At 45.5% G+C, this 27,053-nt stretch overlaps 1 protein-coding gene across 5 annotated transcripts in view; it reads left to right on the forward strand.

The window, feature by feature from the left end:
* Window positions 1–826: 826 nt before the first annotated feature.
* ABTB3 (ankyrin repeat and BTB domain containing 3) overlaps window positions 827–27,053 on the forward strand; it is a 228,504-nt gene continuing 202,277 nt past the window's right edge. For 3 of the 5 annotated variants that reach the window (XM_083700018.1, XM_083700017.1, XM_083700020.1), the window contains exon 1: window positions 827–4,466. In XM_083700018.1, coding sequence (XP_083556144.1) covers window positions 3,239–4,466 — 1,228 coding nt within the window. In that variant the 5' untranslated portion in view covers window positions 827–3,238. The remainder of the gene's footprint in view (window positions 4,467–27,053) is intronic. The other 2 variants (XM_083700016.1, XM_083700019.1) reach the window with 1 other exon arrangement.

Raw genomic sequence — 27,053 nt, forward strand, 5'->3', positions numbered from 1 at the left:
TTGCTCAGACATTTCCCCCTGGCAGATCAGTATGCTTGGGACAGGCATGACTAATTGCTGTCCCATAGAGGGAGACAAAATCTGCTACTTGTTTTCTTTATTTAAGACATTCTTTAAAAAAATAAACAGTAACAGAAAAAGGAGCAAACTTGAGAAAATGAATGCTGATGGTAACCATTGAGAGAGTAGCACATAAATCAGTAACAGAGTAGGAACCTGAAGTGTTTCAAATCATAAACATTTCCAAATAAAACTATATTTTAAAGGGATCTGCTGACTCACTGTCTCTGATGACAAATAGATTACAAATCCATTTCTATTTCACCCTTCAAAAATATTGCCCCCGAAGATGCAGGGTATCTGTCCTGGTCTACACTGTTTGCCTCTGAGCTCCACCACCCTCTTGTCCTGCCACTGGTCATGCCTTTACTTTCTGCAAGCTCTTCTTAGTTCTGGACCTGGTCTCCTGAAGGTGCTGCAACCACTCCCACTGGCGAATTAGCTAATCCAGTGTGTTGAGAGCAGAAGAATTCCTGGGCAGCCAGTGTGCCAGGTTCAGGTGAAAGAAGAAGAGGAGGAGGAGTTTGGATTTGATATCCCGCCTTTCACTCCCTTTAAGGAGTCTCAAAACGGCTAACATTCTCCTTTCCCTTCCTCCCCTGCAACAAACACTCTGTGAGGTGAGTGGGGCTGAGAGACTTCAGAGAAGTGTGACTGGCCCAAGGTCACCCAGCAGCTGCATGTGGAGGAGCAGAGACGCGAACCCGGTTCCCCAGATTACGAGTCCACTGCTCTTAACCACTACACCACACGGGCTCTCAAAAGTTTGTGGGTGAAGCATGTTGCCTGCCAGGGCTGCCTCCAGGTTTGAGAAGGCCCTTGGCAAAGCGCCATCTTCTGGTGGCCTTTTTATGTCAGTGCCCCTCCAGTGTGGGTGAGCTTACCTGTGGCAGTGGAAGGCTGCTGTAAATGGTTATCTGTACTGCTTTCTCTCCCTTCTTGGAACTGCCTCTAAATGTGTTGCTTTCTGTGCTTTTAGCCCCTGGCTGTCTGAGTGTGTCTCACTCTCTTGTGGGACTTCCCTGCCCAGCCTCTTCTAGGCTGTTTGGCTCACCTCTGCTGCTGACTGTTGAGCTGACAGCGTGAGCAGGGAGCTGCTGCACCAGCTGTTTCTGACAAACACACCAGTGTGGCTGGTGCTTTACAAAGTACAGGATGGCAGGTCCCTGCCCCAAGGTGCTTACAATCTAAAATCTTGAGTAAATGTAGGGTTACAGTGGATCTTGGTGACACTGCAAGATCTTTTGCTGTTTAAATAGTGGGCTTTATAGGCAAACCCCCAAGTGGCCATGCAAGTGTCCTTCCTTTCCAAATGGTCACTGAAATACACTGAGATTGCTGAGTTTTTTTCCCAGCCATGTGGAAGCACCAGGAGTAGTAGATGCCATTGTTTTTAATGTCATTCCCCATTTGGGGCTTCTTGGCTCTGAAATGGTTCCATTGTGTAGAGTGCACTGAGATGCTCTGTATCAAATCTGATAACCCAGCAGGGCCTGAGGTTTGACATCCTGGCTTAAAGGATAGATGACAGAAGGCTGGGGAAAACCTGCAGCCCTCTAGAGGTTGGGACTCCAACTCCCATCTGCCCCAGCTAGCAGGGGCAACAGTCAGGGACGGTGGGATTTGGAGCCAGCATCTGGAGGGCTACAGCTTCTGCATCCCAGTGCCAAGATATTTCTGGGAAGAGCTTCGTTTTCAGTTTAATGTAACCTGCATACAGTTTCGCCACAGTGAACTGCGTCCTCTAAGGCAGCTCAGGATTAAACATAAACTATCAATACACAGCATCATAATCATGATTGGGATATATGTGTATTACAACTAGGCACCTCGAGGGCTCGTGTTTTGAGTTGGCGTTAGATAATCTTAGGCTGGTTAGGAAAGGCTCGAGCAAATCCATTACTCTGCACCACGCAGAGGCTCTTTTTCTTCACCCTCCTCCTTGTTTTGAAGTACGTGTTGCTGCGCCATCTGGGCTCCCCTGTAACGATGCATTCTGTAGCCAGTGCCAACGGTGCTCGGATCCCTTCACACACACCCCGCAGCCCCACAGCACACGTTAAGGAAAACGCATGAGACTACAGGTCCTCACCTGCAGAGGAGATGCCACACATCCCAAAACGGTTTCCTGGCTCTGAGCTGGAATGTTAATATTTCAGGGCTGTAGTGTGCAAAGCAACTTGAAGGGGGGAGACGACAGGCTCTCCGGCAAGAATCTGCAGCTGCCGCTGCTGCAGCCTTCGTATCTTGGTTTCTAATTTCTACTACCTGCTTCAGAGAAATAAATGCATGCCAAGTCTGGAATTTGTAGGGCTGGTCCAGCAAACGAAAATCACTGCTGCTCATTCCCACCGTCTATTTTGGATCAGCTAAATATATCCTGCGGGTTCCTCTCTCTCTCACACTTTTGGCCCTATTTTTCCTTCCCCTCATCTCTCTCTCTCTCCCCCCGCACTTCTCAACTGCAGAGTAACGGAGAAAGACAAATAAAATCACCCTGGAGCGGGCTCGAGACAGCGACGAAGGAAACCCACCACCCACTTCCAGCTCAGCACACCCAAGCGAACGCGGGAGAGAGCGAGAGCGAGAAGGCTTGGAGAGCCTGTGGATCCCACTACGAATTCCAAAAAGAAGAGAGGGGGAGAAGGGGAGGGGAAAGTGACGCGAGGGGAGAGGGAGGGTTGGGTGGGAGAAAGGTAGCAATGAAATTAGCATCGGCGCTCCCATTGGATCTCTCCGCGTGCGATTTGCATTAGCCTCGCCTCTTCTCCCAGCCGCCCCTCCCGCCTCTGCCGTTCTTTGGTTGGCTTGGGTTTTGCGGGCTAGTGCAGTGCAGGAGTCAGGGAACCGAGGAGGAGACAAGCACCCGAGGCGGCCAGCGCTGCTGCTGCTGCTGCCGCCGGGAGTTGGGCAAGAGACCGAGGGACCTTCGACGCCGCGATCCTTTGGCCGCGCGCTCTCTCCCATGCCTGTGCGCATCGCGTTTGCGGGTGGCGGCGGCGGCATTTCTTTATTTTGATCGCGAAGGAGCTGCTCTGCGCGCGTGCCAAAGCGAGGAAGCTGCGAAATAAGTACGTGAGAGAGGAGGAGGAGGAGGAGGAGGAGGAGGAGGAGGAGGGCGCAGGTCTGTTACTTTCTCTTCTCAAAGTTTCCTGCTGGTGCAGTATGAAGTGCAGCGATGGCAAGGAGAGGTAAGACGGTGGTGAGGACGCTGGAAGATCTGACCCTCGACTCGGGTTATGGTGGTGCGGCAGACTCCGTCCGGTCCTCCAACTTGTCTCTGTGCTGCTCCGATTCCCCCCACGCGGCTCACCCCTATGGAGGAAACGGCTGGCAGCATCTAACTGACTCGATGCACAGTAGACACAACAGCTTTGACACCGTCAACACTGTCCTGGTGGAAGACTCCGAAGTGCTGGACTGCGCCGAGCAGCACTGCTCCAGGCTGCTGCCTGACCTTGAGGAGGTCCCCTGGAGCCTCGACGAGGTGGAGGCGGTTCTCCTCCTCCTGCAGCGCAAAGAGGCCAGGGGGCCGGTGGGGGTGGGCGCCGCCGCCGCCAGCTCCAGCAGCGTCGCCAGCTCCACCACCACCATCAGCAGCAGCGGCGGCGGCGGCGGAGCCCCCCCTTCCAAAGATGCCCTGGCCAGACTCTCCACCTTGGTCAGCCGCGCGCTGGTCCGGCTGGCCCGGGAGGCTCAGCGCCTGAGCCTGCGCTTCGCCAAGTGCACCAGGTACGAGGTGCAGAGCGCCATGGAGATCGTCCTGGGCTGGAGCCTGGCTTCCAGCTGCACGGCGGCCGCCCTGGGCGCGCTCTCGCTCTACAACATGAGCAGCAGCGGCGGCGACCGCTTCAGCCGAGGCAAGTCGACCCGCTGCGGCCTGACCTTCTCGGTGGGCAAGTTCTACCGCTGGATGGTGGACAGCCGGGTGGCCGTGCGCATCCACGAGCACGCCGCCATCTACCTGACCGCCTGCATGGAGAACCTCTTCCGAGAGATCTACGCCAGGGTCCTGCAGCTGGGCGCCGGGGCCGCCGCGCCCCACCTCCACCCCCAGCCCCACCTGCACCACCTCCAGGCGCAGCAGCACCCAAACAACCCCCCGCAGCTGCCGCCGCCGCCGCCGCCCCCGCACCACCACCGGGGCCAGTGCTCGGGCGCCGCCGCCGCCGCCGCTCTGCCTCCTCCGGCTCCGGGAGCCGCTCCTGTCGCCGCTTCGGACAACAAGGACCGAGAGAGCAGCGGCAGCAGCAGCGCCGCCGCCGCCGCCGCCACCAACCACCACCACAGCAACGAAGCGCCAAAGTTTACGCTGGAGTCCCTGGAGCAGACGGTCAACAACGACTCGGAGCTGTGGGGGCTGCTGCAGCCTTACCAGCACCTCATCTGCGGGAAAAACGCCAGCGGTGAGTCAGGCGGGCGATGCGCAGGGCCCTGCCCACCTGTTGTTGTTGGAGTGCCAGGGACGGGCGGGAGAGGGCTGCAGGCGGGGTGCGCGCTTGGCGTGCGTGCGCGCAGCCCGCCCACTAGGGGTGGATGGGGGAGATGTCTGTGCACCTCCCAGGGCCACCCAGTAGGAGGGACATCACACAGTGTTTAGCCCTTTACAGAAGAAGACCAAACATCTTGTGGGCGGGGAATGGCCAAAGGATGACTTGTATGGGAGTTGCACCTGCAAAGTTTGCTTGTCATTATTAGACTGCAATCTATATGCGGAGCTAGTGGTCTTGTTCCTTATGGGAGAGAAGCCTCAGTGAAGAGATGAGACTTGTGTCTAGAGTTGTGCTATAAATCTGTACATGAACTCGGAGGCATCTCCAGGCACTTTTGTTGTGCATACTTGGGAGTCAGCTCCCATTGAACTCATTATTTGCTTGTGAAAATTAATGGTATTTCCTGAGAGGTACCTTGGAGTTGTTGGGGTGGGGTGGGGGAGTGGCAGTGCAGTTGGGATGTTATTTCTCATCCACTGTTGTTGGTTTTACATCCATGCTCTTGATGCTAACGCTAAGTGGCTGAACTTGATTTCCACTTACCTGTAACAATGGAATAAGCTGCTCTCCCAAGGTTGCCAATTCACCCCTCTGACAGGGCTCCTGTGTAGCATGCCAGAGAGAAATGAGTTGCTGCTCATCACCGAATCTCCATACAGGGAAAAGCTTCAGTTTCTGCCTGATGTGCAGCTGTTGAATAAGAAGGTCTCTTCCCTGCTCTGGAATGTGGCAGCTTCAGTCTACTGTTAATTATGTTCTTGCATAAGGCTATACTTTGTGCCCAATTTTGATGGAGAGCTGTATTCTGTGGTTGTCTTTGGAGAAGGGCTGTACACTGTAAAGACAAGGTGTCAGGTGGTTCTAGAGAAGGTGGTATTCTGTTTCCTCTGATAGTATCTGTGTTGAAGCGGGCTGTGGGCTGCATACCTGTAATTGTTTTCAGTGGAGAGATGTACACTGCAGTTCTAGTGCTGAGGAGAAAGCTTGTGAACTATGCTCATCTAAACTGCTTGGAGCTAAGGGTTGTGTGCTGTGCCCAGACATTTATTGTGCAGGGATGCTCATGGCCATGCTGAATGTGGTTGTGCTTTGCACCCACTTGTGTAGTCACTAGCTAAAATGTAGTTCTGGTAAGAAATCTGAACAGAAGTGTTCCTGAAATATTGCCTCTTGCTCTGATAATGGTGTAGAAATGGTGAGACTGTGTTGTAGATGGCCGCACTTCATGTCTACCTGTAGTGCATGGAGATGGGTAATAGGGAAGCAGTTTTTTGGGGGGTGGTAGGGATGTTCAGGAGGGCTGTCTTTCTCCTGTACCCTGTATAATGCATTGCTGGGCATTCTGGGGGAATTATTCCACCTAGGTTGGCTTCATCACCATCTTAGATTGCTTGCATTCTTTTATTCACAATGCTTCAGGGATCTGCTTTAAAATCTAATCATCTGTAAACCTGGCTGGCTTCTAGAATAATTACCTGCTTCTTAGGGGGAAGGGCTATAGCTCAGGGGAAGAGCATCTGCCTTGCATACAGAAGGGCCCAGGTTCAATCCCTGGTATCTCCAGGCAGGGATAGTCTGAAATCCTGGAGAGCCCCTGCCAGTCAGTGTAGACAGGTTTGAGCAATGGTCTGCAGCTTTCTACGTTATTCTCCTCAGCCTCCCTCAAACCTTCAGTATGTTACATTTATTTATTCTTATTTTGTATAGACCTCTGAATCATAAAACTGTCTTAAGTGGTGCACACACTAAAATTATCAGTAAAACACAAATAAAATCAGCAAAATATTTTTAAAAGGCCCAGCATACAGAAAGCAATTGCAGTACGACACGGTTGTATAAAACAGTAAGCAAATAGTTGCATCAGCAACTGTTGGGGAGCTTGGCTCCTTGGTTTCACCAAATCCCACTGGACTTTGCACACTTTCCAGATGTGCCACAGCCAGTTAAGAAGCAGCTGATTTGGCATGCTACAAAAGGGGAAGGAATCCTCAGCCCAGGTGATGGGAAAAGTGCCAGCTCCCAGCTTCCCAGAGACTTCAGATTAATGACTTCAAAATGGCTTTGGATATATCACTGATTAATCTTCATTGCCACTACTCTAGTTCAGCCACACGAGGCCCATCCATACTGTTGTCTGAAGTGGATTATAAGCTTCCTGCACCTCCATTAATTTGCCATTGTCCATATGACCTCCTCCAAATTGCTATCTCCACATACTTTCCTCTCCCTCAGTCTGGATTCTCTCATACCAAGGATACTCTGGAAAGCGGAGGATATGTGCAAATTTGTGATCTTTCTTCAACAAAGGTAACTGCAGAGGTACCAGCTGCAGCGAGTGCGTTGGGTGGAACGGGGGGCTGCCTCACTGAGCTCAGTCTGCCCATTGGTCTACTTTCTCACTTACATCCAATCCAGAGAGCAGCTCTGGCTGTTGGTTTCCTCTTCCTTCATCTCAGTTGGGAGGAGGGAGACAAATTAGCTGGCTCTGCCTGTCATTGGCTTTGGCATCACCTACTGTAGACTGCTCTGCCTTCTGTTTTACTAGTCCCAATGGGCACCAGCCACCACTGAGAGGTACTTTATGCTCCCTCTGTTCACAGCTGTGACGGTCACCATATTTCTTGCCAGCTAGTTTGGAAGCTAGTTTGCTTGCCTAGTCTGGGGAAGTTTGTGTCTGTAGGTTTTACACTGAACAATGGAGGGCTGACAGTGTCCTTCACATCAAACCTTTTGCACACGTGGCACAGAAAGCACATGAGGACACTGAAATATGAATGCGGCCCTTAACTGATTCTAAAAACTGGGTGCACGTGCATTCCAAAAGCCATTGCTGTTGCCCCCATGCATGTGTGCACACAGCTCAAGGAAAGCTCAAGGTCTCCTCCAATTTGCAGGACAAGGCCATTGAATCCCGTCCCATTTTTCCTTCTTCTGCTTAGTGGCTCACCAAGGACAGGGCTTGGTGGTTGCCTTCAGGTTTGGGCTTGAGGCAATCATGAATAAGCCCCACCCTGCTGCTTCCTCATTCCAGTTCCTTCCTATGTCCTCTTCATTCTGAGACTGCTAAGTAGGTTTTTATTTTATTTTTAATGTGAGGTAGCAGTATAATTATTTTAAGAAACCTACCTTTTTACAGTACCCAAGTCCTTTCCACCCCTTAACTTCTAACAATTTTAATGGTACATGGAAAAGCCGAGAACCTGGGATGGATACCAGCTTCTTCGTTGAATTTTGACCCTCTTTTCACTTTACCAGCCCCTTTCCCACTCATCTCTCTCCCCCATTTGTGAGCAAAGCACTGAACTGTTGGTGGCTATCCATAAGGTTTGAATCATACAGATCAAGGATGTCTCGTGGGGGGAAGAGACGGGGACCAGGATTGTTATTATTATCTTCACTTGTGTATCTTCAGAAATGTGCACAGTTCTGTTAAGGACTGGTCGCGGAGGCAGGGGAAACTTCCTGACATTCCTGGCTTTTCCTTTTCAGTAGGTATGTGTGTGGATAAGGATAAAAAACACATATGGTACTCCCTCCCCTCCCCCAGAAACTGCAGTTACAGTGGATGGCATGGTGGGAGGGAGGAAAGAGATATTTGGGGAGGGGGACGTCTCTGAGCATTATTTACTATAACATCTGCAGTGAACTCCAGGACCGAGTGTTTGGCTGAGTACCTCTGTTTTGTCTCCCTCTTCGCTGCTGTGTATATTTTTGTAGAGGCTTCTCATATGTTTGGGCTGCATATTGCGTACACACACACACACACACACACACACACTTCAAAAGCCTTCGTTTTTCCACAGGAAATGGTAGAACTGTAACTGAAGCTGAGAGACAGACAGAGAGAGAGAGAGAGAGAGAGAGAGAAGAAATAAAATTTTGTTACGTGGGAGCTGCTCAACGCAGTCTTTTGCTGGGGAGATTTCATTCATGTCGCTGCTTGTTTACTGAAAGCTTCAGGCACAGAAGATGCAACAAAGCTGATGCATCAGCCTCCCTGGGATAGTTTTTCATCTTTTAAAAAAGGTGTCCAACCAAACTGTAATGCTTCTCCTCCCTGCCAACAAATCCAGACAGCTTCATAATGGGAAAGGCATTACAGTGTGTTATTCAGATGCACGCATACTGTAGGTGCAGGGCTGCAGTATGAGCTTTCACGTTCAATGGGATCTAAGCTGTGTTTGCATTATTATGTGTGTCTCACCTCCACCAAGAGATGTACCCTTCTGATATAAACCTTGGGAGGCAAAACCAGAATCTGAACAAGCCAAGGTGCAGAATGCTGAAATCAAGGGAACAAAACTGAAGCAACTGATTGGAATCTCTTGTTCTGATACTCTGTTGTATTTTAAGATTCTTCTAAAGGGCACAAAAGGATATTTCATAATGACCGACTCATGTTGAACACTGTACAGTGTTAGCTTTCCTTTTGGTATTATGGCCCACTTTGCACATAACACAAAGCCAAACCTAGCATGAATGAGTCAATGTTCAGGCTTCCGGTGAGGAGATTGCCGCTGCTTTGCTCCCCTCCAGTCATTTTGCTCCTGTGCTGATCTTAGACCATGATTTGGCTTAGTGTGTCACCTAAGCCAGGGCTTGTGGCTTAGCTTTGTCCAGATGGCTAAAAACAAGACCGTCCATATACAGTTTAGCTTAGTTCGTAATGGCTCTGGTGGTGCAAGAGATAAACAGGTAGCATTATGAGACACAGCTGAAAGGAGGACCTTCTCATTTTACATTCATGGATTACCAAGGCAAGGTTTAACTGTATCCCTTAGCTTAACAAGACACTGGAGGGACCTGTCAGGAGTAAGCATGGATCAATGGTACCAAATAGTATGGAAAACAGCCCTACTAGAAAAATTAACCAATAAACTGAAATTGACACGGGGTCAAACAGAAGAAGACGCCTTTACCCCGGTATGCCTCCCCTTTATCACATACACAGCCCAACAAGACAATGACAAGAATCCACCAACAGCATACAAATCAATATGGCTAACCTGATCCAAAACACCCACCCACCCCACTCCCATGAAAGCAAAGATCACCACAGTCAATCACAAACAAACAACCACACCCTAGGCCAACCCCAACCTCTCTCACCACCAAAGGAACACAAGTGAACAGCACAAGCAACGCTGACACCAAACCCTACATTAAGCATAATAGAAACATCGCCACCCGACCCCACCCCTACCCATCTTCCCTCCCTCCCCCCCTTTTCCCCCCTCCCCCTAATGTCTCAACAAATGAAATGGATTTGTAAAAATGTTACATGGAAAAAATACGAGAGATGTTACACTTCTGTAAAACAATAAAATCTTTCATAATAATAAGAAACTGTATCCCTTAGCTCATGCTGTATAAGTGAATGGTTAACATTCATTCCTATGGGGGAAATGAAAAAGCAGCATGTGACAAGATTATGCTTGCTAGCTCACCGTCCCAACCCTGCATGGCAATTCTAGGGCATGACTTCATTGATGGATGGGAGGGTGAGGGGTAGAGCAGAAGGATTCAGGTAAGGAGTAGAATCTTCCCATCCCTTCTAATCAAATTTAGCTAGTGTGATATAATAGTGCATGCAATTAACAGTAAGAGTCCATCTGTCACTAAAATCAATGGCATGACTTCCACTGATTACAATGGACCATGATCACACCATCTCTGTTGCAGCTTACTCTAATATTTACGAATGGTCAAGAGTAATGCTCGCTGCTACTCAATGCATGTACCTGGTCATTGTCAATCTTCCCTTATTTGTAAGACAGAACCCTCCAGATGTTGTTGGACTACAATTTCCATTGGCCATGCCATTATATGTACATTCTAATTTTAACATACTTACCTCTTGCAAGATTTGATGATTTCATCATACAAAGAGTTCTCCTTCAATCTAGCAGCTCAGCTCATGCAAAGCTTATTGTTAGAATCACCAGATGCAATGAGACCAGAGATTCTGTACCTCTTAATTATTGTACAGAAGCAGAGGAAAATTCAGCAGTCATAGCTTTTCTGATCCCTGCATGATGAGTTGCACTCACTGAAGCTACCTTGTATAAAGTTACAAGAGCTCTTCTACCTTTTGGTATCTAGGCACACTATCTGTATTGCAGTGGCATGTTCTTGCAGTGGAGGTTGCCTTGATCTGCCAGGCTTAGCATTTGCAAAGCTTTCTGTGCTATAGCGTTACTTAACATCACAACACTGGTGCATTAACCCTGGATTTTGGAGGCAACTGAGTCTTACAGTACAATCCTATGTGTGTTCACTCAGATGCTGAACTGGTTCAATGAGTTTTGCGCCAATATAAGTGTGCATAGGATTGACAGCATGTTCATAGTAGAGCTAGTTAGTGGTTATAATAATGAATCTTGTGTTATTGGATACTCCTGCATTTGGCTTAGTTTATTGCCAAACAGTAGAATGCTATCTTATGTTAAAAGAATAATAGTGTTTAGAAGGCTTGCATGAAGTGTAAACATCTTTTCAGAAGATAAGAACAAAACCTAAAAGCAAAGGAGGTAGATAAGATTATTTCCCTTTGTTGAAAGCTCAGACATACTCTAAATTTTTAGAATACCAAAAGGGAGGTTTTTGCCCCATATATCACCCTGATTCATGGCTGAATTCATACACCAGAAACTCTTTGGTTCAGGTACAGGTATGGAACATAAGGTAGTAGATCAAGGAATTGGCACAAAATTGGAATTGCATTAATCAAGGTTTCACCCCGAACAAGTATATATCTTTTCCATTCAAATATCTGATGAAGAAATAAAGGTGTATTGCATCATAATGAAGATTCTGCCAAGGCAGTTCTTTATAAAATTAAAAACAGCTGCCCTCACTTGGTTGCTTCTGTTTAACCCATTTCAATCTTTTTGGTTCCTGTCTCTCCACTTCTGTGCTGCTCTTTTGTGTACTACTGTTGTTAGTTTATTGTAGATGAGTGCTTTACTGTATTGTTTACAGCGTTGGGTGCAATTGGTAGAAAGCCAGGATATAAACAGTAATGAATAAAACAAAACACGAATTGATTTCATAAGCTGCCTAACAATTTTTGGGCACCATTCAAAGTGCTGATTATGGCTTGGGACCAGTATATTTAAATGACGTATTGCTGATAAATGAAACCAACAGGACAGACCTTTCTGGTAGAAATACAAAATAGGCATACTTAGTAGCAGACTGTAGAGTTCTTGGTTTTTGGAGATCCATTTATCCATTTTTGTTTGGGGTAACTTGTTCTCCGCTTACCTTGATTTCCTTTGTTTGCCCCGTCTGATACTTTTCTTTTTTTAAGGCACCTGCTTTGCTGTTTTTGTGATGGTTGTCGTTGTTGCTGCTATTGTTTTTATAACGGAGTATGGCAACCTTTGCTAACCTGTTGCCCTACTGAGGTTTTGGACTAAAGCGCCTATCAGCCTTAGCCCGGCATGTTGACTGCCTTCACCAGGCTGGTGCCCTCCAAATCTGCATGTTGATCAGGGCTGATGGGAGTTGTAGTCCAAAACATTTGGAGGATACCGAGTTGAAGGCTGATGCATTTTTAATTGAGGTTAGTCAATAGCCACCTTGATGCATTTTTAATTGAGGTTAGTCAATTGCTATCGAGTGCTCTGTGCTTCAAACTGGAAAAGCAGGTTAACAGTCTCATAATACTTAAACAGCTGATGAAGTGGACTGTAGTCTCGAAATGCTTGTGCTTTAAAAAATAAAGTGCATTAATCTTTAGGGTGCTACAAAGACAAAGTCTCTTCATATTTAATCAGCTACTTCAAACCAACATGGCTATGAACCTGGAAAGCATATAAGTAACTTGTGTTCTTTGCCGACTATTGTTGCTGGAACCTGGGTCTATAAAGGTGTTATCCAGTATGAAACCTGCTAGATCACTGAAGGGTGCTCCAAGAGATGTTACATCCTGTGTCTCATACTATACCAGATATTATACTAATGACGGCATCTGGAGGATGAGACCAGTACTGTATGTGCATCAAATCCAAGATGTGCATTTATAGGTAATGCTTCCAGGTGAGGATTTGGAGCTTGTGTTCTCTTGCTTTTAAGTACTAAATATGGAAGACAGGTGGATGGGTCTGTCATTACATTACATACCCCAGCTGTGGAAAATCTCCACTGCTTTGTTCTCTTATCATGTTTTTCTTTCCTTGGTCCTCCAGGAGTAATGAAGTCATAATAGCTTACAATTTTATTGGGCTGCTGCTAGTCCCCTAAGGTATAGCTGGGATTCTTTAAAGGTGAACATACCTATTTCACACTTTCCAAAACAACATGCGAACCGGAACACAAGCCCTCCTTCAAAATTGGCACTTAGCTGAATTTTGCAATGTAGTTCTCTAGCAAAATGTTGTTGTTGTTTAGTCGTTTAGTAGTGTCCGACTCGTCGTGACCCCATGGACCAGAGCACGCCAGGCACTTCTGTCTTCCACTGCCTCCCGCAGTTTGGTCAAACTCATGCTGGTAGCTTCGAGAACACTATCCAACCATCTCATCCTCTGTCGTCCCCTTCTCCTTGTGCCCTCCATCTTTCCCAACACCAGGGTCTTTTCCAGGGAGTTTTCTCTTCTCATGAGGTGGCCAAAGTATTGGAGCCTCAGTTTCACGATCAGTCCTTCCAGTGAGCACTCAGGGCTGATTTCCTTAAGAATGGAGAGGTTTGATCTTCTTGCAGTCCATGGGACTCTCAAGAGTCTCCTCCAGCACCATAATTCAAAAGCAGCAATTCTAGCAAAATAGAGCAAGCAAATATGCATCTACTAGCCATAAGTGTGCATATAGTACTACTACAAATATATTATATATGCATTATATTAGCAGGGGTTCCTTTGCAAAAGAAATGTGTGCATTAGGAGATGTTCATGCTAAAATGCTAATGAAATAATGCTGTAAAAAATATCACAAAGGGAATACAGAGAACTAAAGAGTGGGAAAACGTGAAACAGAGAGAAACTGAAACTGACAGGTTTGCCCATCTCTGAGGACTAGCTATGTGCAATATGAGTGAGAGAAACAAGCATAGTGTGGGGTCTGATATCACTGAGCTAGCATGACATCATGTGGGCTGAGCTGCCATATGGTGAAGCAGTAGCATGCTCACAAAACTGTGGTTAATAGCTTGGCTTGATGGAAAATATGACTCTGGTTGAAGCACATCTATGACTTGTGCACAGTCAAAATCTACCACTACACAATATTCATTTGTGAAAGTAAGAGCGGTGTTTTTTCTATCAAGCCCTTAGCAAGAATATTAGACCTACAAACACTGGGATGCATGGGTGTGTGGAATCCATGGGGAAGTTCCTTTGCACAGTTTCCTGCTGAAGTGAATTGGTTTTGTGCAAAAATGGTTTTTTTAAAAATAAAAAACTTAGTCCTTATTAATTTCAGTGGGGCTTGCACACAGGGTGGATTGTTTTCAGAATGTTTGTGTATGAATGTTTGTGTATCCTGGGAATACAACTTGCAGTCAATTTTCCCTTCGCACATTCTTAAGAAGGTCCGCCTGGTAAGCTGCCTGAAGATGGGTAGCTTTTGTAACATTTGGGTGGTAGGATGAACATCTTCGGATGTGTGTCTGAGAAACACATTAAAAGCTGTAAAATTATGCATAGTAGCTGCCTCCTTGTATCGTTGATGAGAACTGCACATGTCCCTGAAAAGTCACCAAGTGGCCTAATTCCGATTGGGACTGTAGCACATGGGGAGAGGCACATAGAACTCTTCCACTTGCCTTGCCACTTTCTCCAGGAAAAACCCAATGTTTACCACTGAATTGGAACAACCATCAATGGGATTGATGTTTGCTCTGATTTCGTGCTAGTGGACAAGCTGTTATGCCTTTCCTCCAGCACTGTGGTTCTGATGAAAACCATTCCCTACAGAAGCTTTTACTTGACTTGGAAAGGAAGCTCCTGGTGGTTCCTGATTTTGAGAAGCCTCTGTTGCTTCCACCCCTCCTGCACCCACACCCACTAGGGCTGGCTGAACCACCAGGCAGAGTGAGGTGGCTGCATGTGGTTGCAGATGCTGGGTGGTAATTGGAGCCCCTGTTCTTGATCTGCCTAACCAGAACCCTGGAGTTGGCAGTGGCTGTTCATTGCTGACCTGGGCTAGGTTGCCTATCTTGCCTATTCATTTTCTCCCAATGCCTCACAGACTGTTAGAATTCCTGCTCCGTGATTGCAGTCATGGGATTTTTGTCTATCACATGACAGTGTATGTTTTGACTCCACAAAGTGAGAAGTGATGGAGACAGGATGTTTGTGTTACTGTGTTCTGTGAAGTGGAACTATTCTCCTTTGTTCTTTCTCTTTGCTGTCTGATGCTAGAGAGAGAGGGAGCCATGTTGCAGTGCTCCGTGTGTGTTTATATGTAAATAAAGTAGATTAGCCAAAATGCTGAGTTGCTGAGGTCTGTCACGTGAACTGCGAAGACTCTGCGGATCCCTAAGTGTGCTGGTGTCTGTTGGCATTGGTTGCTGTGATGTTCAGGCAGAAGAAAGCTTTTGAAGCTCCCGAACGAACTACCAGGAGGGAGAGAACATGCCAGTCGGGCATGTGCCTCTGCCAGGGCCCTACTCAAGAGTAGGACAAGCTCCTGACACAGACATCACTGGGGGGGGGGAACGCCCCTTGACCCAAGTGAGCAGGCATTGTGTCTGCCTGGTACTTAAAATGGCATTGCAAATGCGTACACATTATCTGGTGACGTGTTGTTATGCTGTTGCCAACCTGTTACAACATTTGTTTGAGCAGCCTGGGATCAGGTGCCAGGTGGAGTAGCGAGTGAGTGGGTGCAAGAAATTGGAGGACAGAGGCACGTGTGTCATATGGCCTGCCATGGCCGCCTCCTCTCCCCTTCTAGGCTTCTACCCTCAGGTGTGGTGGAGGATGCTCTCCCATTGCCAGTGTTGAAGCAAGATTCAGTGGCCAGTCTGTTTGGCTCCTGGATGTGGAATTTGCTCTTTGCTTCAGCTAGCAAAATGTATTGGGGCGTGCCATGCCTCTCACACTGTCCAACAGAGCCCAGCAATCCTCCAGAGATGCTCTTCTTTTTTAAGGGTGTGTGTGTGTGTGTGTGTGTGTGTGTGCGCGCGCGCGTGCAGGTGGCAGCAGTGGAGTAGAGAGGATGGGAAAGTCCCCTTCTACAGGCTTTATTCTTCTTCAGCATTTCTGGATCCAAGCCATTGTATTATTTAAATCTTTGTTCAAAAATTAAGTTAACGTTTAAAAAATCAATTAATATTTAAAGCACTGCTTGATGGAAGTTCAAGCAGAGAGATTAATAGCAGTGCAAACTTAACAGTATATTGTTGGATTTGGCAGTTGCAAAATGAGAGGGTCTGAAAATCTCTCCTATCCTTCCAGCGTCCTTCGTAAGAGAGTGAATTATGCAAGCAAAGCATGTGAACTCGTGTGTACAAACACAAAATCTGAAAAAATTGTACCTACTGCTTTACTTGTCAAATGATTTCCTGTCTATTGAGCCAGTCTGCTATGAAAAACGTAATAGATTGCATGTCTTTTCAGCTTGGTCGAGCCAAACTGATTTTCACAGAGGTAAGGAATTCCTAAGCTGTTCAGACAAATATCAGCACAGACAGCTCATTTAAAGAAATCCTCTGCTTTGTTCATAACACATCATCAGCATCGTCCAGAGGATCTGAGGCCCCAAATAGCCCTCCATTGCTTTCCTAAAGCGACCTGGTCCAGTTGCGCTTGGAGTTCTGAAAAATGACATGTTATATAAGGACCTTCTTAGGCAAAAAGAGGCAGCTAAGTAGGGTGACAGGAAGGGGCAGCAAACTGAGACTTGTTTAATGTATTGTTCTTGCATTTTTACTGCCAGGGAGGTGGAGATGTGCCTGTGGGATTTTTTTGCCTATGGTGCCAAAGCAACTTTTCCTGTGCCTTGAAACTTTGCATCGTGACTTTGGGAAGGGGGTGCCATTTTGTATTGTCTTTTTTAGTCCTGGTACCACCAATAAATTTCAAGGAGTGGCCCTGCATTGGTAGGGCATTTAAGAAGGGGGAAACTGGAGTCACTTACTGAAAATTGAGAGCGGTGGGACGTAAAAAAAAAAACAATCACCATGGCGGAAGAAGAAAAAAGTAATTTAATTTTGCCCTGGGCACTCAGACTGTGTAGCTGTTTCAGTGCTACTGGGCAGAAACCTAGGAAACCCTCTGAAGACAAAACATAATAATAGTGCAAGCAAGCCGGTGGTAGTAAAACAACTCAGAAATGCCTTCTTGGTGACCCCCACAAGTGGCATGTCTGATACTAAAGAAGTTCAAAGCATGAATACAGGCAGTCCTTTTTTTCCTCTAAAAAAATAGGTACTCTCATTTTGACTCAAGAAAGCCACCATTTTATAGTTCAAATCGGGAAAAATAAATACAGTAAATAGACAAAAGTACAAAGATTCACAAAATGTTTAGAGGGATACGTACCCCTACGTCCCCCCAGAAAAAAGCACTGAATACAGGTCTGATGGCTGGTGAGGACTGTAGCTCAGTGGTAGAGCATATGTGCCACATTGACAAGGTGCCCCATTCAGTTTGTGGCATCTCCACTCAAAAGCATCCAGTAGTAACTGGATCAGCATAGGCAGTTTGACTATGACTGCCATCATATCTGGCCATTGGCCATGGTGTCGGGGGCTGATGGGAGCTGAAACTTGACATTATGTGGAGTGAACCACATTGGCAACTTCTAGTCTAGATGGACAAATAATCTGGCCTGGTATAAGGCAGGTTCCTGTAATTGCTCAATATCTTAAACTTACATTCCCAGAAATTTGTATGTGATGATGGGCAGTGTCTGAATGGGTGGTTGAGTACCAGCTCCAGTTGCCCTTCCCAATTAAGTTTGCCCACCTTTCCCCTTTGGTCCATACTTCCTCTGTTCCTCCATTTCTTTAGATTCTTGTCTTTGTACCTTCTTCGCCCAAATCCTGTACTGTCACTCAGTTGCTCTACAGACAGTGACTGTGTTAATGCTACTGTGGTCCAGACAATATCACAGTTACTGTAAGGCACTGTATGTGGGCTACTGTTGTTCTTGTTTGGAAGCTGTAGCTAGTACAGAATGCAGCAGCTAGGGTGCTCAGTGAGACCCACAGTTATATACACACCACAGCTGTGCTGAAATAACTGTGCTGGCTGCCTGTTAGGTATCAAGCCATGTTCAAGTTTTCATTACTGATGTGTAAAGCTCTAAATAGCTTGGGATCCGGAAACCTAACTGATCACCTTTCTCACCTTCCTTATTATCTCCCTGGCCAATCTCTCAGATATTCCAATGAGGCCTTGCTCATAATATCTGTAATTGGCAGAACGTCATCATATGATAACTTGAAAGTGGGCCTTTTCAGTAGTGGCACCCACTCTCTGGGACACTCTCCTACATGGTGTTTATGAGGAGGAAACAGTGGCAAGTTTCAAATGCTTTCTGAAGATCCATCTAATTGTGCAGGATTTCTCTGGTTCACAAAATTCAGTGCACTGCTCTGTTTTAGTGATTTTTTTTTTTTTACTGATGGATACTCTGCTTTTGTTGATGTTATTTCTTTTCTTTTTTGTGTTCTAATGTGGTACATACATTTCATTTTTTTCTTTAAGCATTTTACTGTGTTTTATGTAAACTACATAGAAATGTTTCATGTTAAACTGTGTGTGGGGTGTGTATGTAAATAAATAATCTGGTGCCCTCCAGATTTTTTTGTACCAGGTTGGCAAATGCTCCAGTAAGCTATGATGGCAGTATTTGTGAATTGCAGTGATATCTGTTAAAGCTGAATTCAAATCCCCACTCAGCCACATGTGCCATCTTCTTTTTTTATTAACAGAGCTAGAAACACAAGGTGGATGATTAGCAAAAATATATATTAAAAACCTGCTGAGCCACTTGCAATGCACTGCAGAGGCAATTGGCAAATCCTTGAAGAGTTGAGCAATATTTCCTTTGCTGAGAGGATGCCAAGTTTTTCAGCAGCATCAGAAAGCTAAAAAGAGGAAAGAAAGATAGAAGGTCTGCTTGTGAATCTGAAATAAAATACAATACAGAAAACAACTGGAGAAGGTTTATTTTTCAAAACATATTCTAGAACCTATTTTATGTCATCAAATGCCATAATACCTGGTGGGTGGGGGAATAAATTACTAGAACTGGTGAATGTTTATGGACTAATTGGCACATGGCCTGAAGAGAGCGTGAGCAGTGCAAACTTTCACCTTTTCCTGTGAGTAAGAGCCACTGAACACAGGTGGACTCACTTCTGCTTAGGGCTGAGCTACCCAGGGTTCCAGTTATGACTGACCGGATGCTTATAAGACAGTCATCACAGAGCCTGTTTGATTTGATTTGTGTGCCCTCCCTTTTAGAAGCCATTTCTGTGTTAATTTGAAATTCTTTTTCTTTCTCTCTCTTGTGTGTGTTTTGGTTTTGTGCTGGAATGACAAAGATGGGGCAGAAACAAGATTGCACTTACAAATTGCTTTTGAATTGTCAGCTATCTCTTTTTCTTTATTTCTAGCTTAGACCTTTCTCTATTTGGGGAACCTGTAGCACTCACCTCACAAGCTTCTCTTGGCGGCGGGGGGGGGGGGGAGGAACAGGAAATTGTTAGAAGGTTTCAGATTGAAGGTCTCTGGTCCCCTCTCAGCAACCATGAACTTGGCAGATGGTATATGGTTGTGGCACATATGTGGGCACATCCTAGGTCACAGCATTTGGAACAGACTACATGCAGCTGTTCTTAACCTAGCAGAAAAGGCAGGTAGCTCATTCTGAACTTCTAAAAGGGGGTTTGGATTAGTTCCTAGTGTAGCTATTAAAATTGAGGGGAAATACTGATTCAGGGTTTTTTTGCATATTTGTTTTGGGGAGGAACCTTCCTTGCACTTTCAGTGAACAGCACCCAGCAGTGTCAAACAAAGTTACCAATGGCCACAAGTCATGGTGGCTGTGTGCAGTCTTCAGTAGTGGAAGTAGTATGCCTCTCAGTATCAGTGGCTGAAAATATTCACACGTGGGAAAGTGCTGTTGCATCCAGGTTCTGCTTGTAGGCTTTTGCATAGACATCTGGTTGGCCACCATGAGAACAGAATCCTGGACTAGATGAGCCACCAGTAGGGTTCTTACGTTCTTAGTAAAAGACACAGAATGGGCAATGGGAGCTGGTCCTCAAAGCATCATTACAGAGCCATGTGAAGTAAGTCTCCCCTTCACAACAGGAAGTATACATCCTGACAATCTTGATGGGGGCAGATAGAGCATGAGTGAAAGGGAACCTCAGTGTTGGTGGGGAGATGAAGAGGAAGTGTCTCACAAAACAGTCCGTGCGGACTTCAGTATGAAGCATGGGTACCACATATGAAACAGAAAACAGGTGTTTGTGACAATTTGGACCAGGAGCAAGGGAGCCCCTCAGAGGGATGGCACCCCATTAAGCTTATATACGGTACTTACCTACTGCTTCTCCAGCACTAGGGCAAAACTATCCTTAGGAAGTGGAGGAAATGGATGAGCAGTGATGATTATCAAGTGCACTCCTTCATGCTTTGGATTTGATGCAGCACACTTGCCAAAAATAAGGATGGTCACCACTGAGAGTTATGTTCTGTTTATCATTACAGAGCCACATGGTGCCTGTTTTCCAAGTTGTTAATTTACTTAACTGTTTTGCACAAGGTTAACTATGAAACCTCTAACCATGAATCAGAAAGCTCTAATCAACCAGCAGGCTGTTGGGTGCTTGGGAAAGAAAGTGTTTTGCAAGCCCTATGCTTGGCACTTCCCAAATGCCAAGTGTAGGGCTGGCAAAACCCCTGCACAGCAGTTTCAAGCTGGTTGTAGGGCATTTGGGAGATGCTGTGCAAGGGACTTTGACAGCTGTCAGTAACCTGATGTCAATATGCTATCAGGTAATTAACAGGTAGCTTGTTCTGCCCACCTGCCAAAGTTGGCCTGCGGGATGGGAAGAGATAAGAATCTTACCCCACTGGGCCAAAAAGTTCCCTCCTTCCACTCTAATGTGACATTATACCTCAGGATGGAATCAAGAAGCAGATTTCAACTTTAAGTGGGCAAAGCTCCTGCTGATTTTACATCAGTAGGCTTTGTCTGTCTCCTTCCTATCTTTAATAGAGAAATAACAGGAAGACATTTATAACAGTATTTTGTAGTGTCCTTTCATAATGCACTTTGAAAATTGATCAGTCACTTTTCGAAAGGATTCCAAGTGGCACAGATCTGCTGGAGGGTAACTTTTTTCTTCCTTTAATGTTGAAATAATAGCTGGGTTTTAGCTTTTAATTTAAGTTTAAAAGCAACTGTGACACATTTAGCTGCATCGCGGACAGATATTTCTAAGGCATAATATTCTTCTGACTCTGTTTGTAGGTGATGGCAACCTAGTACAAAACCTGGATACTTTCTGAGAATCAGATGTTAATTTCCTGGCTTAAGCTACTTCTTTCCTCAAAACTCAAAAGGAACTGAATGAGATAAAACACCTAGAATGTTCTCAAAAGCAGCTTGGGCACAGGTTACAAAAAGTACTTGTGTTTTGCATTTGGCAGCTATGGGGTTATGCAAGTGATGTGGAATGCATTTTCACATCAGTGGAACAGGACTGTTCTTATTTGTGCATAGGAAATTGGTTTGTACCAGGGTCAGACTATCTATCCAGCTCAGTATTGTCTACCCTGACCAGCATTATGTCTTCCCTACCTCAGTTACCAGGTCCTTTTAACTGGAGATGCCAGGGATTGAACCTTTTGTATGCCCAGCACTGGAGAGCCAGTGTGGTATAGTGGTTAGGGTGTTGGGCTAGTTGTGTTTCTCTAACTTGGAACTCTAGCTGTTGTTGGACTACAACTCCCATTATCCCTGACCACTGGTCCTGCTAGCTAGGGCTGGTGGGAGTTTTGTAGTCCCAACACCATCTGAAGACCCAAATTTGAGAAACACTGGGCTAGGGCCTAGGAGACCAGGGTTTAAATTTCCACTTAGTCATGAAGCTCACCTGGAGTGACCCTGAGCCAGTGGCAGAATCTTAGCCTAAGCAACATCACCAGGTTGTTGTGAGGATTAAATAGGGAAGAGAGAATGCTGTATGCCCCCTTGACTTCCTTGGAAATTGTTGATATGCAGCGTCCCGTGCACAGCGGAAGGATGAGGAGTACGTGCCACATACTCTATATTGCTTTATTTACATTTCAAAGCTGTTAGGTAACAGAAAAACATCTTGCCTCTGCTGGAGCAGAGAAAGCATCCTCTCTCCTCTAAAGCACGGAGAGAACAACAACTGAACTGCAAAGAACAGTGAGAAACAGGAAACCAGTGTACGTCACATCCAGTCTCCTTTCCCGTGAGAAAACCCAACAGCAACTGACTGTGGAATGTAAACATTGTCTTGTGACAAGCATTTCGCTGCTCAGTGAAGCAAGCAGAAACCAACATCCTCCCCCTTTCTGTGAACATCACTGGGCAGCGTGTTCGTACAATATCAGTACAAACCCAACTTCTGCACATAGGTACAGTGTTGATCCCTTGATACAATCTTGGACAATACATCAGCAGGAATTGCATTACCTGGCATATAGGACACCGTTACGAGTCCCTTCTGAATACGTTCCCTAGCATGTTGCACCTTCAATTGCAAGTGCTTCGTGCTTTGCTTACAACCTTCAGAATTCAGCAAAGCCAAACATGCTTTGTTGTCCTGGTAAACCTGGATTGGACATTTGACAGGAATTTTCATGTCTTTGCACAATTGTAACAACCATTCACAATCTTTAAGTGAATAAGACAGTGCATTCAGTTCAGCTTCACAAGTACTTAAGCTAACTGTTGTTTGCTTCTTGCATGACCAATCAAATAGACCCTGATTGTACATATAGCAAACTCCAGACGTACTTTTCCTGTCTGTAGTGTCACTTCCAAAACTTGCATCTGCAAATATCTCAAGACCACCAGACTTCTGATTGTTAAATCTCAGTCTGTAATGCATAGTGCCTTTCAAATACCGCGCTATGCGTTTCAGAGCTTTCCAATCCTTAACAGTAGGACTGTTGACTTGTCTGCTTAGCAAATTACAGCTAACAGCAATGTCAGGTCTTGAACATCTGGCAATGAAGTTTAGCTTGCCTAGCACACTTCTGTACAGTGTAGTGTCAGAAAATGCTTCTTCAGTGTCATCTACCTGATAACCTGTTGTCATCGGTGTGTCTACAGGGTTAGCATCCATCAGGTTTAGTTTGCTTAACACATCAGCAATTTTACGTGACTGGTGTACTAGAATGTTACCATCTTGATCTCTCTCTATTTCCAGAGATAGGTAGTTGTTTACCTCACCAAGATCTTTCATGTCAAAGTGCTCTTTCAGTTGAGCTAGGGCATTATTGTACATTGTGACATCCTTCCAAAAGAATAAAAGATCATCAACATAAAACAAACAATACAGTTTCTTTTGCCCCTCCTCTTTGACAAACACACATGGATCAGCTTTCCCTTGCTTAAAACCTAGAGAAAACAATACTTCAGTGAGTTTTGTGTGCCAACACCGTGCACTTTGTTTTAGACCATAAAGGGACTTCTTCAGAGCACAAACAAATCCCTGTTTTACCTGTACGCCATCAGGTGGAAGCATATAAAGTGATTCATCTAGAGATCCGTACAGAAAAGCTGTATTCACATCATGGTGACTAATGTGTAGATTCTCCTCTGCAGCTAGCTTGAGCATAAGCCTAATGCTCTCATACCTCACGGTGGGTGAATAGGTCTCATGATAGTCTTCACCTGGTACCTGTGCAAAACCTCTGGCTACCAATCTGGCTTTGTGTCTGACTATCTTGCCATTTTGATCAGTCTTCGCTTTGAAGACCCATTTGCTTCCAAGCAGTTTCATTCCTGGAACTACTGGAACAAGGTCCCATGTTTTGTTCCTTTCCAAGGAATCAAGCTCAGCCTTCATGGCATTTAACCATGGCTCAGCTTCCTTTGAATCCAAATCCTGGATTTCTTGGAAACTTGAAGGTTCAAATACCTTCTTGGAGCTTTTAATAGCTGTTGCTGCTATCTTAGCAAATTCATCAGCAAATCTCTTTGGAGGTCTGCCTTTTGTGGCTCTCTGTGACCTACGAATTAGCCTTAAGTCTTCAACACTCTCCTCTTCCTTCTTAGGAGAAAAGTGACCTATTGTGAACAATGGTTCTTCCAATTCTTGATCAGAGCTTTCAGAGGGTCGCATAGAGGCTTTCGCACTCTTGAAATCCTCTGAATCACCCGATTCAGTGTCAGACTCAGAATCAGAACCTTCATCAGTGGGTGTGGGTTGTTGTGGTTGCTTTTGACTATCCTCAGTCTCATCACTGTCATCAGGATAACATTGGAAAATTCCCACATTCTCCCCCCACTTGGCATTGTACTCAACACTTCTTGTGAGCTTAATTGTCTTTGAGTCAGTCATCATTATTCTGTAAGACCCTTTCTGATAACCTAGAAAGATACTATGCAATCCACGCTTGTCTAACTTGGAGCTTTGTGGTGAGTGAACCCACATGTCAGAACCAAAAATTTTCATGTGTTTGATGTATGGCTTCTTGCCAAACATCTTCTCATAGGGGGTACAACCAATCGCTGAAGATAACCTGCGATTATAACTGTAAACATAACACGAGAGAGATTCGGCCCAATAACTCTCTGGAAGATTTGCATCATGCAGCAAGGTTTTTAACCCTTGAAGCAATGTCTGATTTGCCCTCTCGCAAAGTCCATTCTGCCATGGCGAGCGAGGACTAGACAAATCGTGTTGAATTCCTTTCTCAGTCAGAAAAGCTTCAAACTGCTGAGAAGTGAATTCTCCCCCGCGATCAGTGAAAAGAATTTTTATCTTCTTACCATGCACATTTTCCAACCAAGCACAGAATTCATAGAACCTAGGAAAAGCCTCTGATTTCTGCTTGAGATTGTACACATAAATATATCTGGAAAATGCATCAATGAGAACCATGAAGTACCTGTTTCCACCCAAAGAGGGCGCTAGTGGTCCAACCAAATCAGCATGAACAACCTGGTATGGTTCTGTAGCTTGCCTACTAGACACCTTACCTTTCGCAGCCATTTTCACCTTGTTTGCTGCGCATGCCTTGCCCTTCATGTGGTACCTGCAGGGTTTAATAGTCATACCTTCAACCAAGGCAGGCATTTTAGATACTGCCTCAAAATGCAAATGACCAAATTTTCGATGAAAATCATGAATACATTCTGCATGCAAACTTTTGTTAGTACCTGCAATGCAACAAGTGTCATCCTGCACAACATCATCAAAATACAAAACATACAAACGATCAACATATTCAGCATGCAATACATAATCATTTTTCTTTGTGATGATGCACCTTTTGTTCTTAAAGGAAACGTCAATTTTCCGCTCATTCAGCTGTCCAACGCTGAGCAGATTATGCTTGGCATCTGGCACATAAAGCACATCCTGTATCGATAAGTCCAAACTGTGAAGAACAACAGTTCCGTAGCCTTTACTGGGGATTGTGTGGTCATCCGCCTGGTGAATCGCACCTTCCTGCAGTGTAAAAGACACGAACAGTCGCTTATCGTTGCACATGTGATGCGTTGCAGCCGAATCAACAACGAAGAAAGATCTAGACGTCTTCTGGACCTCTGCAACTTTTGGAGTGAAGCGTGAGACCATTGCCTTGTGCTGCGTTGTCCTGGACACCGGACCTTTGCCTTTGCCTCGGCCTTTTCCACGCGATGAGCTTTCGCTGCGCTGCTCTGTCTTGGCCCTGGGATATTTACATTCCCTTTTCATATGGCCTAGACGTCCACACGAGTAGCATTTCACTGCCTTCAAAGCTTTGGCGCCATCTGGTGGTTCCACTGCACTATGGGATGACGTCTGTGAAGTCTCCCCCTTGCCCATGCAGCTATCACCCTGGCGATCTGCTTCATTCTGAATCACGGCAGTATCACAGGCTACTGTGAGTTGAGCATTTGGCTGAATGGCATCAAATTCCCCACTTGCCTCAGCCAGCCATCTGCAGCTAGCCATCATGATTCTGGCATTAGCCTTCTGCGTCATCTCTGCTGCTTTAAATCAGGCTGCTTTATACAAGCTGTGTCTGTGTACAGCTGCTTCATTCCAAAAGTAAGTTCAAAACAGCCTCTGCCTGTGAGCCTGTGCCACTCTGCTTAATTGCAGCTGCTTCAAATCTCATTCCAAAGGCAAGTTCAAAAGTGCTTTCTCTCTGCTGCCTTAAATTCATGCTGCGTCACTGCTGCAGCTGCTTTATTCCAAAAGCACTTTTAAAAGGTACTTTCGATTTCCCCAGCATAGGAAATTGTTCCTTTGAGCCTTTGCCTGTGCCCGGCAAAACGGCCTTAAAAGTCCAAAGTCCAGCCATAAAGCCATTAATTAGAAGCTGGCAGGCTGCCCGGAGCAGTAGCACATACCTCATCAATCATCTTGACGCGCAGAGCAGGTACCGTTCCGATCCGTCCCTCTGCATTCCGATCCTTTTGCCAGCACTCCGATTCGACTTCTGGAGCCCATAACCATGTATTGTTGATATGCAGCGTCCCGTGCACAGCGGAAGGATGAGGAGTACGTGCCACATACTCTATATTGCTTTATTTACATTTCAAAGCTGTTAGGTAACAGAAAAACATCTTGCCTCTGCCGGAGCAGAGAAAGCATCCTCTCTCCTCTAAAGCACGGAGAGAACAACAACTGAACTGCAAAGAACAGTGAGAAACAGGAAACCAGTGTACGTCACATCCAGTCTCCTTTCCCGTGAGAAAACCCAACAGCAACTGACTGTGGAATGTAAACATTGTCTTGTGACAAGCATTTCGCTGCTCAGTGAAGCAAGCAGAAACCAACAGAAATAAGGTGGGATATATATGTTTTAATACAATAAAGAAAAATAAGAGAAAAAGCCTTTGCTCTGCTTACTTGTACATAGTTGTATAATATAGTTTTGGTCTTTTTGCATGAATTTTGCTGCTTCAGCCATTTTAAAAGCTGTCATATTGAGCAACTTTTCTGGAAACCCTCCCATAGTATCCCAAAGCAGGGCCTTTGGCACTGCAAAACCAGACCTGTGGAAAATCTGACCTGGTGGACATTTGGCAGGCACCAGCTGTACTAGGTTTTTGATGCCCACTGAAGACTTTTAAAAAATTTAGACAAGCCTTCTTAGAGGATTGATCCCAGCTGTGCATACTGTTATTTTATGTGAATGGTAAGAACTGCTTTTTTATTATATACAGATGTGTTAAATTCTTGTATACCACTTTGAAATGTTCTGAATTTAACACAATTAACTTTTTAAAAATAAATATGCACATCATCTTAAAATTATGCCTTTTCCCTTCCAAACCATTGTTTCAGACATATGCAAATATATGCAGATAATCTCATCCAAGACTTTTTTTAAAAAA

Source organism: Podarcis gaigeae (assembly GCF_964106915.1).
Source record: "Podarcis gaigeae genome assembly, chromosome: 10".
NCBI lineage: Eukaryota > Metazoa > Chordata > Lepidosauria > Squamata > Lacertidae > Podarcis > Podarcis gaigeae.